Source organism: Leptodactylus fuscus, chromosome 6, assembly GCF_031893055.1.
Source record: "Leptodactylus fuscus isolate aLepFus1 chromosome 6, aLepFus1.hap2, whole genome shotgun sequence".
Taxonomy (NCBI): Eukaryota; Metazoa; Chordata; class Amphibia; order Anura; family Leptodactylidae; genus Leptodactylus; species Leptodactylus fuscus.
In genome coordinates this window covers 27,987,561-28,001,079 of record NC_134270.1, presented here as the reverse complement: position 1 = coordinate 28,001,079, position 13,519 = coordinate 27,987,561, and the positions used below count along the sequence as shown (strand labels likewise).

At 42.9% G+C, this 13,519-nt stretch overlaps 1 protein-coding gene across 3 annotated transcripts in view; it reads right to left on the bottom strand.

Moving 5' to 3' along the window:
* Nucleotides 1–13,519, bottom strand: part of PLCH2 (phospholipase C eta 2) — a 441,994-nt gene that overhangs the window by 100,431 nt on the left and 328,044 nt on the right. For all 3 annotated transcript variants that reach the window (XM_075279623.1, XM_075279620.1, XM_075279621.1), the window contains exon 10: nucleotides 7,432–7,539. In XM_075279623.1, the coding sequence (XP_075135724.1) occupies nucleotides 7,432–7,539 (108 nt within the window). The remainder of the gene's footprint in view (nucleotides 1–7,431; nucleotides 7,540–13,519) is intronic.

The window sequence follows — 13,519 nt, the reverse complement described above, 5'->3', positions numbered from 1 at the left end:
GCCCGTTTTTTATACTGAAAATGTGCCACATCCCCAGTTCTGTGTCTTGTTCGACAATTGCTCTGAATCTGGGCATGGCGCCGTGACAAGGCATTTTAATCAGTACTATGGTGCGGACTTTATTTATGGTGCATCATTTCAGCATCTCATTGTTTGTTACCTACATCAATTCCCAGATATAAGTGTTTTGAAGAGCATTTAGGGTTAAACATAATTCCTCTCCTTTGGTACCTCTGGTTGACCACCGTATCATAGCATTGCAGATGTTCTTTAGCACAAGTCTCCCTCTTTGCACTAAATCTAAACCAACTTTGTTTGACTAGGAGGCTATACACTTGATACTCTATTCATAAAGTACATGAATCATATGTTATGGCAATTCTTATTTGAAGCAACGCCTTAAGAGCATCATTCTTATTGGATACAACCTAGTTATCAATTGGAAGGCCTATTACTATAAAACTATAAAAAATATATATATAAAATAATAGGATTCCTGGAAGGTCGTTTAGAGCCTTGGGTTTAATGTCTTGGAAATCCTCCTGCACCCCCAGAAGGGTACTTGATACTATGTTCACTACCCGATTGTCTGTTGTTCTGGTCCTCGAAGGGATCCACAGGTTAATGAAACAGTAGACACCAATGGTGCCCAACAGACCATATTGTTTTTAATGGTATCCATTGTTTTAAGCAAACTGCTGGATGAAGAAGTCAGACTGGCAGCACTTTTTTTTTTCATTTGGTGATTTCTAGAGATGAGCAAACACTGTTCGGATCAGCCGATCCGAACAGCACGCACCCATAGAAATTATTGGAAGCACCTGTGACGCCGGCCGGCCACTGGCAAAGTCAGCGTCACAGGTGCTTCCATTCATTTCTATGGGTGCGTGCTGTTCGGATCGGCTGATCCGAACAGCGTTCGCTCATCTCTAGTGATTTTCATTGGTAATCCTTGCGCAGATGAAAAACTCACAGACAATAAGATGAGATCCCTAATTTGGGGTAATAAATGTCTACCACAACATCCTGCAATGCCAGTTACAAGACAACAGAGTGTTGACCAAGGTCCATAGGCTCACCATGTAATGTGTCTGGGGTCACCACCTGGGACCTGACCATGTTGGGGGGTGAAACAAAGATTGGACAGTTGGATTTCAAGTGGCTAACTTTTTTTTTCTTTTCTAAAGTGTGGCTTCTCTCCCTAAAGACAAAAGGATCCATCCTCTTCCATTAGGGAGAAGCAAGGTGTTTGGCAAGGTGTATGAATTAGAATCAATAAAACTTCCAGCGATCTACTCATTCCCAGTTGGAGTCCAGGGGGCGCTGTTGACCACCCTCTGAACTCCTAAACCCATAAAAATGTTATATGAACAATGTACAAGTTCTACTTAATCTATTTCTATGGATATATCAATGGGGTCATCTCTTCCTGCTCTATAACATGATGCCGCCATGTGACAGGCTCCTTTTTATAAGTCTTATATATTGTTGTGCTTATCAGATTATACAAGTAGTGATGCATTAATGAGTCGCTGATAAGTCATTATTGCAAGAAACAAAGTTATAAGGTCTAAGATCTGTCTATAACAACTAACCTGACTGTTTCCTTATAGAAACATTATTTCTTACACTGTACATTCCTGAATCTACCAAGGAGACAATATGACTTTGAGACTGTATGTTCCCGGGAGATTTCGCCACATAATAACCTCTGGGTCACAAGTGTGATGTGATATTTATTGTCCATTTCAATTATGTCTCCATCGTATGTGGTAGAGCAGATATGTGAGGTATCAAGGTTTATAAGCTATACCATCCGCCATAAGGGATTTACAACTCCATCAGACTAATGTATACCTTGCCAATGCAAACACCCATCCCCCAATGTATTCATGCTTATCCAGACATATCTGAGCAAGAAGAAGATCTCCTGCCTTACAAAAGAGCTTAAAGGATCTATGTCCTATGGCTAATTCATTAAGCCACCCGCCTCTCCTGTCAACTCAGGATCAACCAGACAAGTTCTGCTGTGTGAGGGATTTGCACAGAGCACAGGAACGCCAAAGGAATATGATAGATCTGGCCGCAGAGAGGAGGCCTTCAGAGACTAGGACGAGTGGGGTGTGCTGGAAGTGGAGCATTACTTTTATATTAACTATACTAGTGTGCTATTGTCTGGGAGACAGTGGTGTAACGACCGCCATACCAGCAGAGGGAGCTGCCACAGGGCCCAGGACATTAGGGGCCCGGTGATAGTCGCTACCGCTGCTATCATTATACTCGGGGGTCTTTTCGGACCCCTGAGTATAATGATTGGCGGACCGGGAGAGGTAAGAAACATAAAAAACACTGTTACTTACCTCTCCACGATCCGGGCAGGCCTCCTTCCTAGTTGTCTGACGTCTCTGACGTCACATGAACCTGGCCTGCGTCCCGGATCATGTGACGTCCAGCGTCATTGAAGAAGGACGGCAGCGGAGGCCAACAGCGTATGAGCCAGGGGACAGGTAAGAAAAAGTAGTTTTTTATGTTTTTATTCCCCCAGGTCTCCAATTATTATACTCTGGGGTCTGAAAAGATGATAATTGCTTATGGGTGTCCACAGTGGGACATAATACTGTGTGCAGGGGACACTAAGGGACATAATACTGTGTGCAGGGGCCACTATGGGGTACAATACTGTGTGCAGGGGCCACTATGGGGGATAATACTGTGTGCAGGGGCCACTATGGGGTACAATACTGTGTGCAGGGGCCACTATGGGGGATAATACTGTGTGCAGGGGCCACTATGGGGTATAATACTGTGTGCAGGGGCCACTATGGGGTACAATAATGTGTGCAGGGGCCACTATGGGGGATAATACTGTGTGCAGGGGCCACTATGGGGGATAATACTGTGTGTAGGGGCCACTATGCGGGATAATACTGTGTGCAGGGGCCACTAAGGGGGATAATACTGTGTGTAGGGGGCACTATGCGGGATAATACTGTGTGCAGGGGCCACTATTGGGGATAATACTGTGTGCAGGGGCCACTATGGGGGATAATGCTGTGTGCAGGGGCCACTATGGGGGATAATACTGTGTGCAGGGGCCACTATGGGGGATAATGCTGTGTGGAGGGGCCACTATGGGGTATAATACTGTGTGCAGGGGCCACTATGGGGTACAATACTGTGTGCAGGGGCCACTATGGGGGATAATACTGTGTGCAGGGGCCACTATGGGGGATAATACTGTGTGTAGGGGCCACTATGCGGGATAATACTGTGTGCAGGGGCCACTAAGGGGGATAATACTGTGTGTAGGGGCCACTATGGGGGATAATGCTGTGTGCAGGGGCCACTATTGGGGATAATACTGTGTGCAGGGGCCACTATTGGGGATAATACTGTGTGCAGGGGCCACTATGGGGGATAATGCTGTGTGCAGGGGCCGCTATGGGGGATAATACTGTGTGCAGGGGCCACTATGGGGGATAATACTGTGTGCAGGGGCCACTATGGGGGATAATACTGTGTGCAGGGGCCACTATGGGGGATAATACTGTGTGCAGGGGCCACTATGGGGTATAATACTGTGTGCAGGGGCCACTATGGGGCATAATACTGTGTGCAGGAGCCACTATGGGGTATAATACTGTGTGCAGGGGCCACTATGGGACATAATACTGTGTGCAGGGGCCACTATGGGGCATAATAGTATGTGCAGGAATGCATCAGTCGAGGTCTTCTGTGTCAGTTGGGGGGGGGGGGGGCATGTCAAAAGTTTGCCACGGGGCCCCGCCATTCCTAGTTATGCCATTGCTGGGAGAGAAAGATGGATAGATGGATAGGAGATAGATAGATATAGATCTTCCTTTCAACTTTATAGTTGGACATGTTCACATTGCAGTACATATTCTGTGCTAAAATCGATATGTTTGATGTATTGATTTCAAAGGGAATTTCTTGTTAGTGCTATGGCACATTTTTTTCCTACACACAACACTATAATCTGCTGGGAAAAAAAGCAGCAGCAACCAATTTTTGCTGGTTTCTACACATAACCACAAGTATATTAGTCCCATTGAATGGTGTTAGAGTTTGTAATGCGCATGCATGTTTAACAGTCAATATGGGAAATATTCAGCGAGAGCCCAAAAAATAACATGCACTAATAGGATTTGGGCAATTTAATGAAAAATGCCAGAGTGAATATTATCTTAATATCTATCTATCTATCTATCTATCTATCTATCTATCTATCTATCTATCTATCTATCTATCTATCTATCTGGTTTAAGGGTCATGTTTCAGGAGGTTCAATGGTATGCACCGTTTAATAATAAGTGATAGCTAGAGGGCAGTAGAGAGCTTCCCTGGAGTGCGCTCCTTCTGCAGGATACATTACATAATCTTATAGCACACTCAATGCCAGCCATCGTGTAGCAGCGAGTGCGTTTCAGGTCATTTATAAAGTTTGTCAATGAGAATTTTACGAGGCAAGAGATCACTTTATTCTGGTTCACAAACAACTGACGTGTTGAAGTTAAGAAAACAAAAGTGCCATTTGCCTTATTTAAAGGGAGTCTGTCATCAACACCCAGCATATCATCCCAGCCCTGCAGATAGATAGGTTAGGATTAACTGAATACAGTGTTGGCCAAAAGTATTGGCACCCCTGCAATTCTGTCCGATAATACTCGTGTTCTTCCAGAAAATGATTGCAATCACAAATTCTTTGGTATTATTATCTTCATTTAATTTATCTTCAATGGAAAACCACAAAAAGAATTGTCAAAAAGCCAAATTGGATATAATTCCACAGCAAACATAAAAAAAAGCTGGACAAAAGTATTGGCACTGTTTGAAAAATCATGTGATGCTTCTCTAATTTGTGTAATTAACAGCACCTGTTACTTACCTGAGGCACCTAACAGGTGGTGGCAATAACTAAATCAAACTTGCAGCCAGTTGAAATGGATTAAAGTTGACTCCACCTCTGTCCTGTGTCCTTGTGTGTACCACATTGAGCATGGAGAAAAGAAAGAAGACCAAAGAACTGTCTGAGGACTTGAGAAGCAAAATTGTGAGGAAGCATGAGCAATCTCAAGGCTACAAGTCCATCTCCAAAGACCTGAATGTTCCTGTGTCTACCGTGCGCAGTGTCATCAACAAGTTTAAAGCCCATGGCACTGTGGCTAACCTCCCTAGATGTGGACGGAAAAGAAAAATTGACGAGAGATTTCAACACAAGATTGTGCAGATGGTGGATAAAGAACCTCGACTAACATCCAAACAAGTTCAAGCTGCCCTGCAGTCCGAGGGTACAACAGTGTCACCCCGTACTATCCAGCGTCAGCGTCTGAATGAGAAGGGACTGTATGGTAGAAGACCCAGGAAGACCCCACTTCTTACCCAGAGACATAAAGCCAGGCTGGAGTTTGACAGAACTTACCTGAGAAAGCCAAAAACGTTTTGGAAGAATGTTCTCTGGTCAGATGAGACAAAAGTAGGAAAAGGCATCAACATAGAGTTTACAGGAAAAAAAAGATGCCTTCAAAGAAAAGAAGACGCCCCCTACAGTCAGACATGGCGGAGGTTCCCTGATGTTTTGGGGTTGCTTTGCTGCCTCTGGCACTGGACTGCTTGACCGTGTGCATGGCATTATGAAGTCTGAAGACGACCAACACATTGTGCAGCATAATGTAGGGCCCAGTGTGAGAAAGCTGGGTCTCCCTCAGAGGTCATGGGTCTTCCAGCAGGACAATGACCCAAAACACACTTCAGGTCAGCACTAGAAAATGGTTTGAGAGAAAGCCCTGGAGACTTGTAAAGTGGCAGCAATGAGTCCAGACCTGAATCCCATAGAACACCTGTGGGGGAGGGGGAGAGATCTCTTGATGGCAGTTTGGAGAAGGCCCCCTTCACATCTCAGGGGGGACCTGGAGCAGTTTGCCAAAGAAGAATGGTCTAAGATTCCAGCAGAGCCTTGTAAGAAACTCATTGCTGGTTACCGGAAGCCGTTGTGCGCAGTTATTGTGTCTAAAAGTTGTGCTACCAAGTATTAGGCTGAGGGGGCCAATACTTTTGTCCAGCCCATTTTTGGAGTTTTGTGTAAAATGATCAATGATTTGACTTTTTTTTTCCATTCTCTTTTGTGTTTTTTCATTGCAAGTAAAATAAATGAAGATATTACCAAAGAGTTTGTGCTTGCAATCATTTTCTGGAAGAACACGAGTATTATCTGACAGAATTGCAGGGGGGGCCAATACTTTTGGCCAACACTGTAAAATGTTTTCCCTTGCGAATTGCTCCCTGCATTCCCGAGGTGTCTTTTTTTTTTTATCAATCTACAAATAAGCTCTGACAATGCCCTCGTTAACCCAAAAAGTCAATTTGCATATTAAGAAAATCAGAAATAAATAGGTTAACCTATCTATCTGCAGGTCTAGGTTGACATGCTGAATTCTTGGGACAGACTCTTTTTAAGCACCACAATGAAGGATCTTAACTATGAGGAAGGAACTATAAGTTTCGAAACACGTCAGGGTTTTTTTTTAGGGGGATTTTTTTTCTTTTTTGTTTCGTTTTTTTTCTTTGTTTCATTGTTTGTCACAATTATAAATTTTATGAATTAAAAGTTAATTTTTATGGATTTCGGAGAGATGCCGGTACATTCCGCTTTCTATCACTATATCTGTACATAGGACAGTGTTATTATATATAAGGCTTAAACTAGTCCCGACAATTAGATTTCATAAATCTGGAATATAAATTCTTCTCCTTAGATCCTTACAATAGACAGCAATGTGGAAAAATCCTCCTGAACAGATTCTAAATGTCAAGAAGGAAAATGTTTGTCCAATCACGTCATATCCCTAAGGCTAGACGGAGCGAGGCTAAAGCTACAATTACAATCAATGGGATGGGATGTTGCTGCAGCGCCGATCAATACTCTCCCATAGGTTTTAATGGTGCTGCATACTAGTTTGGGTGCTACGTCTCGATCATTATCAGGGACTTGAAGTCGCTCCTCAGTCAACGCTAATGGCGCTGGCCCAAGTGTCTGCGTCTAAGAAGCTGTACAACATCTTGATAAAGCTGCAGCATATACAAACCTAAAAGGCTTCCTACAAAGGACAGACTTTGATTATAGACATTAGCCAGAGTTGTAAAATGTTAGAACTTTGTGTAACCTTTGCAGATTTTAGTTCTATAGCTTAGTTCCAGATAACTTTGGGGGGGACCCATATCATCCTCCAGAAGAGGTAGCGGCGGGAGAAGGTACATCCATAGAAAGTGTCTTTGTAGGATATGTGAGTAGGAAACTCGAATTGACAAAGTATCTGCAGTATCCTGGCAATTGGTCATTTTCATCCCCTTGGCCTATGTTACAATCCAGTTACTTACAGCCCATACACCGTCATACAATCTTATCTTACATACATCGCCATTTATTAGCTTGCAGTCGTCGTCTATCTCATCGGCACTGTCTTCATCCGAGACCTCGCCTTCTTCTGCGTCATCGCTAATACTGGCCGGGAGTTTCTTCCCCTAAAACAAGAGAAACCGTCACCACCATCATCTTCATCATTATCTGCATCATAACCATCATCTTCATCATTATCTGCATCATAACCATCATCTTCATCATTATCTGCATCATAACCATCATCTGCATCATTATCTGCATCATAACCATCATCTGATGTTCTCATAGGTCATGGACTCAAGTGAAATATATTTAGTGATTATAAGATAACATAGATTTGCGGTTTCTTGTAGAATTTCTACGAATTAGTAATGAATACATTTCAAGTACAAGTCAAAAGAAAATATTACACAACTTATTTTATCATGTCCAATTTTCAGAAGACCTTGAAGGATCCATGAACATAACCAGATTTTGGCTTGATCAGTTACCCGTGGATATGACCATGAATGCGGGAATTTTTTATGATCTGGCACTTGTCAGAAACCCAGCCATGATCTCCTTATTGTGTCCAGGTTATCTTCCCATACATGTAGTTGTTAGAGATGAGCAAGTAGTATTCGATCGAGTAGGTATTCGATCGAATACTACGGTATTCGAAATACTCATACTCGATCGAGTACCACTCGCTGTTCGAATGTAAAAGTTTGATGCAGAACCAGCATTGATTGGCGAATGCTATACAGTCGGCCAATCAACGCTGGTTCTTCTCCTACCTTTAGAAGTCTTCTCCGTGCAGCTTCCCCGCGGCGTCTTCCGGCTCTTCATTCACTCTGCCAGGCATCGGGCCTGGGCAGAGCCGACTGCGCATGTCCGCTTGTAGTGCCTGGCAGAGTGAATTCAGAGCCAGAAGATGCCGTGGGGAAGCTGCACAAAGAAGACTTCTCGGAGGATCCAGCCCGACCCTCACTCGTGGACTTGTTAAGTATAATTTGATCGAACGTTGCCTACCCCTGAAACGAGCATTTTCCCCCCATAGACTATAATAGGGTTCGATATTCGATTCGAGTAGTCGAATATTGAGGGGCTACTCGAAACGAATATTGAACCTGGAACATTTTACTGTTCGCTCATCTCTAGTAGTTGTCCCTATCTGATAACATGTCTACAATAAGGAGATCATGGCTGGATTTCTGACAAGTTTATATATGGTTATGTTTGGGGAGAAAAACCCCTTTAAAAGGGGGCTTGAAAGGGCTTTTTGCAGCATGTGCTGTGGGTTTCATTGGCACCACCTTGGGTATAACTTTTAATTCACGTTTTATTCCCTTTATTGAAGGGTAGGATAATAGTTGTCAGCAGTCCCAAGTTTTCCATAGTTGTCTTGAATGATCAGTAACAATTCCATCAAATTCAGTCTGTTCCACCTCAAAGAGCAAGGTTAGTGAAGAGTTACATACCTGCCGCCCAGTATTATGGAGGAATGATGGGCAGCCTACTGGATCCTGTGTATACAGTAGATCTAAACGCCATTGTTAGGCATAGTGACCCATCAAAGGGGAGTCGCAACCCATCAAGGGTGAGTCACAACCCATCAAGGGGGGATCGCAACCCATCAAGGTGGGGGGAATTGGGCTGATGCAGTGACAATCTAACAGTTAGATGTCATGGTCACTAGAAACTACTGCAACTAAAGTACTGTGTGGTTGGAATCGGAGCTAGTTCCGAGCCCAGCCATTGTGTACTGTATAGTATAGTTGGCATAGTCCCAATATCCAGGGCAAATACAGACTAATATATATCTCTCATATATATATATATATATATATATATATATATATATATATATGTATTATAAAAGTTCAAAACTAGAAGTCAAAAACTAGCGTCTAACTTGGATACAGAACACAAGAGGTCTGCACTTTCAAAACCTCTAAACGATTCTTAAAAAATAATGGCTCTCATGGGTAAAGAGATAAGTAACTTGTTTTCTTCAATATGTCTACATGCAAGGCCCTGCCGTCAGGGGAGTAATTCACCTTTCACATGGTTCTTGGCAGGAGCAATATTGTACGAGATAATGACCTGGGCTCACTGTACGGTGGAGAAAACTGCTATTAGACAGCGCCATTAATTAGACTGGGTCTTATTCACGATTTCTTCTTGCTTGACCTAATATATCAATTCCAAAAGCCGAGCGGCGGAGACAAAAAGAGAAACTAGCACAAGTGTTAAATGAAGGGCTGTTTATACGGCACAGCCGGGGGCGTCCCCTTCATTGTCATGTCACTTAAACACATTAACAAATTATCTCTAAAAATAAAAAAACATCCATTTGCTGCCGCTCAGCCGAGCAAATAAGACAGAAAATGAGGATCTCTATGGTGTTTACAGGGATTAACTAAAATCTAAATTATAGGTTGTTGGTAAGAACACTTGAATGGCTAAAATACCTGCTGGTACACAGCCTAATACTTCCTAGCTAGAGATATCTGTCTATTCATTCATCCATAAGAACCTCATCCAGCACAGCATTTGGAAAACATGGCTGCATTCTTCAAAAAACAGTGCCATTCCCATGTGGTATTGACTGTCAACCTCCTTCACTTCAACAGAGAGAAGCTGCAGTACCAGACACTACCTCTAGCCAGGTGTGGTGCTGTTCCTAGAAGAAAACAGTCAGTGGGCTTCCTTCGGGTACTCCAGTTTCCTCCTATACTCCAAAGACATATAGATTGTGAGTCCTATGTGGGACAGTGATTAACTATGGCTGACAAAGCTGGAAATTACACACATTTTTGGTGGTCACATGGTTCAACCAAGCTGGGAAGGGTTCACATCTGCATTGCAGTCTCCGCCTCAGAACATAGGGAAAATCGTTGGGGAGAAAAGTCCTGCATGGAAGACTGTTCTCTCCTCGGTTTCTGTATAAAACCAGCTGAAACCTGACAGACACCTTGCTGAGCCCATTATAGTCTATGGGGTTTGCAGGTGAGCCCTGTTTTGGCGGAGGGTCCCAGGCGGACCACAACAATGGAGAGCCCAGTGCAAGTCCGAACCCAATAGTGTTGGAAGGCAGAAATTGTTGGATATAGTTAACACAATATTTTCAATGTCTACGGTCAACCATTTTTGCATTAGTATACATCGTAAGGTGTTTACATTGGTTGGGGTGGGAATGGAGGACACAGCTTTAGGCTACACACACATGTATAGGTCCTTGAGAAATGGCACAAACAGCACCATGGATGGTATCCGTGAACTATCCACGCCATCCACATGCTTATATATTTCAATGAAGGAGTCCAGACAACAAGAGACAGGAGTCGGATCCGTCTGGCCAGATTCGTGGCCCCCCCCACACAAACCAGTAATAATACATGGTTGTGTTTATGGGGCCATAAGAAAATAATAGGCCACAATGTGCTGTTAAAAACATAGATAGCTCACAGACAAAATAGTGCCAATTTGTGCCAAAGACCATGAACAATGGCTGATATCTGTGAACCAGAGTCAGTCTGCAGTCACTAAAGGCTCCAAGATCCATCTGTGTCAAATCTGACATTTTTTGCAACTCTTTATATCCATTATGAAAAAAAAAACCTGTCAATGATTCCTCAACTAGAAAACATATACACCGATAAACTGAGGGAACCAAAGCTTCATCTATGGTTTATGTTCCCAGGAAATCTGTGACACTTCCCCACGCTAGCGAGACACTTTAGATGGCAAGACTAGGCCATTAGTGTTTGGCTATAAAAAATGTACTTGGCATTCTGCTTTGTCACTCGGGATAAGGGTTTTATTGATCTTTTAGATGTCATTTGTATTGATCGGGATGTCACATGATGAGGTGTATGATGAAGTAGGTCACTTGGGGAACGTTTACATAGATAAACAGAGCAGAGAATGATGGATACGTGTAAACAACAATTAGAGGATCCCATGGTTTACAGACTCTATAGAGTAGTACAAAGATCGAGCATTGCGTTTATAGGGGTTGCCCGGAGCCTATTATTTTCTTTTAACTTACTCCGTAGTTCTATTTCAGCAGAATCTTAAGTTTCCAAGCTGGTTCTGCCTCTGGGTGAAATGGTCAGAACCACCATCTGGCACCAAAATCGGTCCGCCTCCTCTCTCTTCTCCTCATTCATTGTTAGAGAAGAGATAAACTGTTCATACTGAGCAGAGTTAGAGTTTTTTTTAGAAAACTGGATGAACCAGTGGCCGTCACATTATACTCTGGGATCGCTTATAATAGTTCAAGGGTCAGGGGAAGTATAAAAAATAAAAAACATTCAGTCTCATCTTCCATTACCTCTTTCGGCCTCCTTGCAGCATCCCTACTCTTGTGGTAACATCTCAGACCTACGATTGTGCCTCAGAGGTGACCTGGGCATGACACTCAGCGTAACCATTGGTGGCCTAATCACAGTTGTGAGCCCTGGACCGATGAAATTACAGAAGAGCGTCGGATGTTGCAAGAGGTAACAGAAGGAAAAAAGTTTGTTTTTTTTTCTCTTCACCTTCCCTGGGCCTCCACCTATTATACTCTTGGGGCTGAAGAGACAGAGTATAATTATGACACTTTTCACTCTGACGTAACTTCGGCTATGCATGCCTTAGAGAGCTAGAAATTGATTCATTCCTAGGAATCCTGACAGTATTCTACACTATGTTTTATAGATAGGTTCCTAGGATCCCTGACAGTATTCTACACTATGTTTTATAGATAGGTTTCTAGGAGCCCTGACAGTGTTCTACACCAGGGGTCAGCAACCTTCGGCACTTCAGCTGGTGTGAAACTACAACTCCCAACATGCTCCATTTACTTCCATAGGAGTTCCAAGAAAAGCAAATCAAGTATGCATGCTGGGAGTTGTAGTTTCACAACAGCTGGAGCGCTGATGGTTGCCTACCCCTGTTCTACACTATATTTTATAGATAGGATACTAGGAGCCCTGACAGTGTTCTACACTATGTTTTATAGATAGGTTCCTAGGAGCCCTGACCGTGTTCTACACTATGTTTTATAGATAGTTTCCTAGGAGCCCTGACAGTGTCATACATTATGTTTTATAGATAGGATACTAGGAGCCCTGACAGTGTTCTACACTATGTTTTATAGATCGGTTCCTAGGAGCCCTGACCGTGTTCTACACTATGTATTATAGATAGGTTCCTAGGAGCCCTGACAGTATTCTACACTATGTTTTATAGATAGGTTCCTAGGAGCCCTGACAGTGTCATACACTATGTTTTATAGATAGGCTCCTAGGAGCCCTGACAGTGTTCTACACTATGTTTTATAGATAGGTTCCTAGGAGTCCTGACAGTATTCTACACTATGTATTATAGATAGGTTCCTAGGAGCCCTGACAGTATTCTACACTATGTTTTATAGATAGGTTCCTGGGAGCCCTGACACTGTTCTACACTATGTTTTATAGATAGGTTCCTAGGAGCCCTGACCGTGTTCTACACTATGTTTTATAGATAGGTTCCTAGGAGCCCTGACCGTGTTCTATGCTATGTTTTATAGATAGGTTCCTAGGAGCCCTGACAGTGTTATACACTATGTATTATAGATAGGTTCCTAGGAGCCCTGACAGTGTCATACACTATGTTTTATAGATAGGTTCCTAGGAGCCCTGACAGTGTTATACACTATGTATTATAGATAGGTTCCTAGGAGCCCTGACAGTGTTCTACATTATGTTTTATAGATAGGTACAAAGTAAAGGGCAGTGTTAGCAATAAACATATACAGAACACAATCTATAAACTAGTATGAAGACCTAGTCGATGACCTGGAACAATAGTATCAGATGAGCACTAGCTTTTACATTGCAGAACATTTAGAATGTGAACATAATAATTTTTACAATCTGTCATTCTGGTTGAAGACACATCTTAGCTTCTATATTATGGCAAGATATTCAGCTCTGTCAGATCATGGGGTAAAAAGGGCTTGAAAAGTGACAGTCAGAAATATGTGTTGAATAATTGTCACTTTACCTTCCCCCACTGCTCCTAGCAGGTGCAAAACTCAGCAGGGGGCGACAGCATGAAGAGAACCCCTGCCAAGGTACGGAGACTATG